Consider the following 5,916-nt stretch of genomic DNA (forward strand, 5'->3'; position numbering starts at 1 on the left):
GCGGCGTGGTGTCCTCATCACACCATCTCCAGCAGGAGAAGTGTCCGTTCTTCCTCACATAGCATCTGCGGGCTTCCTGAACCTGGGGATTGCACTTAAGGGTTTGTTACTGGAACACGCAATTAAGGAAAACAAAAAAAAATGAAAGGAAAGAAAAATTAAAAATATGCACTTTCTAAAGACTCCTCCACTTTCTTTTGACTATTTCTGTCACCCCAGGCCTCTCTTCCCAGAGCTGCGCCAGAAGAAAAGATCACTCCGAGTCGGTCCTCATTTTAAAATGCTCCTTTTTATTTCAGTGGTTGTACATTAGGTGAATGAATTTAACGTCACAACAGAAGTAGAATGGCTATTTAACAGACCACTAGTAGTTATATGCTGAAAAAGAGTGTAATGGAGGGGTTTCTTTTAACTGTTACCGAAATATTCATCGTACGTGTCATCAATTATGCTGGATGAGAGAGGCAAACAAAAAGGTAATTTTGGTGAGGTGCTGTATCCTTTGAAGAAAATAAAAACTGAGACATCTCAAGTCACTTGAAACCATGTCCCAGCTACAGTATTTGCTGTCTTTGTGTTGGCCCATCTCATGTTTTTTTTAGGGGGGTTTATTTGTTGGGTTTTTTTTGGTTTTTTTTTAATTAAACAAAGCATTTAAAATTTAATCATTTTCATTAGACTTTTTTTTTTTTAAAATATAAACAAAGTTTTGGCAAATAATATTTATACAGAAAAATAGTTTTAGATCTTCCCAAATTTTGAAATAGTCTATAAAATTACTTTATAAATAAATAAAATGCAGAATCTGTTGTACACGTATTTGCACATCTCTGTAATTGCCTCCTTACTGTTAGCATAGGTTTGTACTTGTACAAAGTCATAAAGTCGGAAAGTGGATCTCTTATTAAAAATACATTTTCTCTTTTTGTCTGTCAGTTTATCTGGATGAAAGACCTGATGTATCTGAAGCTTCGTCATCCATGGGCAAAAAATAGTAGTATTGGATTAATTGTAAAAAACATAGAATAACAGTTATTTCGAAACATAAAAAGTTCACACAGAACAATGTCTTGAAGAGTTATCTACATAAAATATTTAAACAACATGGATAATTTACCATTTAGTATTATACAATAAGCTACCCAAATGTCTAAATTAACTATTATAAAAAAATAAAAACAACTTTGACAGATATAGGCAAGTTGCAGTGTCAACTACCTAGTTATAATGACTGAGAAAGTCTACAAATATTAGTGTTTTAATAGTATATAATGGTGATACCTTAACTGCTAAAGTAACAAGTTAAGATACATTATTTTTCCACAAATTAAAACTAACGCAACGTTACAAGCACTATGTTAATTTTACAATCGAATTGTGATTATTATTTTTTTTCTTTCGGATGATCAAATCTCCAGCTTTATATATAAATAGATAGTAATTAGACATCGGACAAACAAGATTTAGCCTGGAAAATAATTTCCTAGACAAATAATTATATGGTTAGTGCCTTCAGTCGTTCAGAACAGGCAGTGCTACCAAAGTTTAAAATAGTTTACAATCAATCTGAAGAGGTTAAGTTAAAATACTGCAATCACTAATAATGTCCACATAGAAAACTTATGCTGCAAACAATTATACATAATATCCACTTATAACAGCTGTCTTGTTTTTTTAAACAATAATTTAAAAACTATGTCATTTATGTGATACATGTGCAACATATAAAATGTGAAATATGAAATATTTGGTACAATAGTGCTTGAAACAAATCTCAAATCAAACAAATGAAATTTTAATTATACATATATAATTACCTTGTAAATCAACAAAGTATTTAAAAAAGTAAACAACATTAAAATCTGCTTCATCCATATATATGTATGTATGTATATATAATATGTATATAATTGTATTAAAGATATCTTTATACTTTTGTGACATAAAATATGTTTTTAAAGAAAAACAATTAAAAGAACTATTTTTTTCTCCACTCTAATCTGGTTACAATCGTATGATCCAATTAAAAAAAAACGTAAATACAGTAATGATTTATTAAACTGAATCTCCTTCTACATTCTTAGTGTTCAGTTAATAGCCTAGATTAAAGTCACCTATGAAGTTTCAGTGACTCAACTGAATTTTAATTAAATTAAGAGTATCATACAAATCTCTTCATCTACAGCTTTCTTCTTCGCCTTTTGTTAGTTTGGTCTTTTTGTTTGTTTGTTTGTTTGTTTGATTTTGCACTTTTAGAAGTTACTTCTTAACAGCTTGGATCTTTTTGGTAACCTGACTATGAGTCTGAAAGATTATTCGCTTCCGGTGAGATTTGACTGTTGGCATCAGGCTCACTTCCATCAAGTCTGATGTGACAAAATTTAGGCACTTCTGCAAAGTCTCTTTTAAAAACATTATAAATACACTCGTAAAATAATATTCTCAAGACTTTGTTCTTTTGGGGACTGAAAGGGGTATGAAGTTCATACTGTGCAAAATTTTTAAATTTTCTTCTGCTATTCTGCTATGATTCAAATGCAACTTCTCCATACAAGTCAAACACCAACCATGTGCATCTAAAGAATTTGTGCTTTACTTTGGACTTCTGGCTAAAAATATTCAGATTGGCAGGGTGATGTGCAGGACACTGGGCTGCGTTTCACATCCTCTGTCTTGGAATCAACTCCCTAGGGGAGCAAAACCAAGATTAAGATTTTCTTTTTTTTTTTTTTTTTTTAATCGAGAAGAAAAACCCCAATCATACTTTGGGTGAAAATTAAACCTGCAACTGGGGTAAGTTTTTAGTCAATACAACTTAATTATTGCTGAGCTCGAAAGATTCATAAGCACTGAATCTCACGAGACTAACTGAACTGGACCATTTCCGTTAGGTATAGTTATGGAGAAAAGACAGTATTTTCAAGAATTAAACTATGCTTAGAAAATCTTTAAAAGTAAATGTTACCCTTTATGTCTTGAAACATCACAGCTGGTACCAGGTAGTTAACTATTTTAGGTTGGAGTATAGTAAGCATACCATATTTAATATTCATATATGACATAGCAGCACTAGCTTTTTCGAGTTTGTGATTTGTCCGTAAGAACAAATTCTTGACTTAGCATGCAGTTTGTGGCAGCTCTAGAGAGGAGGAGACGGGGTAGTATGTACAGTAGCCGTGCTTGGCCGTCCGCAGGGAGGCTTCGTGACACTCCGTTCCGCTCCTGCCGGCTATTTCAGGATTATCTGTTAAGAGAAAGGAAAGTGTGATCGCGCTTTTAGGTGACGCGGGGAGAGCAGTTTGCCCAGATGGCCAGTGATGGGCTAACTAAGCTTGTATGGGACAGCACCCCGTATGGGACAGCATCCCCTATGGGACAGCAGCCCGTGCGGGACAGCATCCCCTATGGGACAGCATCCCCTATGGGACAGCATCCCCTATGGGACAGCATCCCCTATGGGACAGCATCCCCTATGGGACAGCAGCCCGTACGGGATAGCATCCTGTACCCTCACACTGCCTGGGAGGTGTTTGCATTTCACCAATCTGGTCACCCTTTTCCCGTGCACATGTCCTCATGTGCGTGAGGACACACGTGTGCAGAGCGGGTATTTTATGTGTCAAGATACTGGAGGTTGCACTGAAGCCACAAAGGAAGGGCCTGGCCGTAGGTAGGGTGCACACCCTTGGCAGGCACCCTGGCTGTCAGCGGAGGGGGAAGCAGCCCCAGCCTCCCAAGGAGGCTCACAAGTCCATCAGTGCCTGGTGCGATTCTCCAGCTCCCACCCTGCTCCCATAGAGTCAGGAACGACCAGGGGAAATGGTGGAAGCAGTGCCCCTCACCGCGATCAAAAATGGTACTGGGCTGGGTGTTTTCAAGAAGCTAACGTGTCTTTTTCAAAGCACTTTCAGCAGCTGCTTATTCCCTAAAAAAATTATCTACAGGTCAGCAAACTTGAGAGGTTTTTCACACTTCCTTATGTCAGGGGATCCAGGGGGATGATCGTAACTGCACCTCTGTGTGCTCAGCTAGTCACTAACCTTGCTGCTTTACCTCCACAATGTCTCAAACTGAGGGTGAAGCAACCATTTTACAGACACAAACTCTTGTGCTTCCAATACTACAAAGGTTAAATGCACAATGTGCCCAGCAACCAACTCAACCAGCTCAGTATTGGAAAACAGTCCAGATTTCCATCGCCTGCTTGAAACGCCTGTCGGTGAACGTGATGTCAGACGCCAGGGGTGTGATGTTTTGTCACACCATTGCTAATCAGTGCTCCAGACTTGAGCAGAAGTCAAGGAATCAGAGTGCATTGCCTGCTCTTCCTGTTTGGCACTTGACATATTTTTAACTTGTATTTGTAGGTGGTATGCAAGACAGTCACAACAGTACTTTGACCTACTTGTGTATTATGAAGCTAGACTGCTGCTTAATGCAATATTTATTTTAAAAAGGAAAAAAAAGGTGTTTTGAAAATAACTTCAGCAACATACTACCTCTGACATACAGACTGCCAGAAAGAAACACACTTGCCTCTGCCTGGAAGGCACTTGTTCTGGTCCCCTGCCCCATCAGACCTGCAGCCACTGCATGAAACCTGCTCTGAAAATGGAGGATTGCTTTGCTGCAGGTACAGCATGGCACACTGTGCCACCAAGAATCCCAACTACTACAGACAACAGCCGAGAGACCTGAGCTCTATGAAAATATTGCCAATGAGATGAAGCATTTGCAGGAGCGATGTAAATGCTGTCACACCTGACAGTCGCCCTCCTTTCTCCTGGAGGAGGAGGGGGAGAGCCTGGTTCTCGAGAGAGGTGGGATATGCAAAACCTCTGAACCCCAAATTTCTACAGCACCTGCAACATGTCCCTTCTACTTGAGCTTGCCACCCAACTGACACAGCAGGAGTAACAACTCCAGTTGCTCTGGGAGGCAAGGGCCTTTCCCCATTGCTATTTACTCTCTGTACACAACTACCAGCTCCCTGATCCCACCTAACCTGCTGGCATGCCAAAAAGTCATCTTGGATTACCATCAGCACTGAAAATCTGGCGACACGCGAGGCCCCATTGTAATGACACTGTACAAACACCTGCTGCTCCAAAGGGCTTAACATCTAAATACATCATACATACAACAAGGACATACATTTTTAATGAACTTCCACCCATTGTGAGTTTGTTAGCTTATCTCCCATCTTCTGTTTCCTATTGAAATAACAAAGAAATACCTTTGCTGGAATAATAAGACCCTGCCTGTGATAACCCTGGTCCATCTACAGCACAGTGATTTGACAGTGTGTACAAAGAACGTAGCCGTGCTGAAAATAAGAAGTGACCAAGATTATCAGCACTGATATTTTTAGCATGTTACAACCCAACATGTCAATGTAATTAATAAAGCAGCTTTAGCTATACTGGGTTAGCCATAATCACACAAGAGTATTTAAAGGATCCTAAGGTCTGATTTAATGGGACACAAGCTGAAATCTACTCGGTGTAAAAAAACAGAATTTCAGATACTGCAGCTGCCCCTATCGTCTGCCAACTTTTGAGGGGATAAACTTGCATTTTCCTATAGCTTTTTTCTCGCTGTACAGGGAGACAGATCACTGCCCCTTATGCCAAGATGTCCTAAAAGGTCAAACAGCCCCTCAAGACTGATGCTCCCAATTGCCCCAAAATGTATGACGGAGAAGGCGGAGGGCCAAGGCTCAGGCTGTATCTCAGGAAAAGGGTAGGGCTGTCCCTGGCACTTTGATTAACACAACTGCAACTCACCCTGCCATGTGCCAGGCAGGATGGAGGGGCCCTGGGCAGCGTCAAAGAGCAGAGACCACATATCTCCGTCCCGCTCCAGCGAGTGGCAGAGGCAGGGAAGGGCTTCCACCCCGCCCTCCCCATTTCTGCT

At 39.8% G+C, this 5,916-nt stretch overlaps 1 protein-coding gene across 1 annotated transcript in view; it reads right to left on the reverse strand.

Moving 5' to 3' along the window:
- Window positions 1-270: 270 nt before the first annotated feature.
- LOC104527732 (muscleblind-like protein 2) overlaps window positions 271-5,916 on the reverse strand; it is a 32,780-nt gene continuing 27,134 nt past the window's right edge. The window contains exon 7 of the mRNA XM_010171530.2: window positions 271-3,244. Within this exon, the coding sequence (XP_010169832.2) occupies window positions 3,230-3,244 (15 nt within the window). The 3' untranslated portion in view covers window positions 271-3,229. The remainder of the gene's footprint in view (window positions 3,245-5,916) is intronic.

Source organism: Antrostomus carolinensis, unplaced genomic scaffold (genome assembly GCF_000700745.2).
Source record: "Antrostomus carolinensis isolate BGI_N321 unplaced genomic scaffold, ASM70074v2 scaffold1047, whole genome shotgun sequence".
Classification (NCBI taxonomy): domain Eukaryota; kingdom Metazoa; phylum Chordata; class Aves; order Caprimulgiformes; family Caprimulgidae; genus Antrostomus; species Antrostomus carolinensis.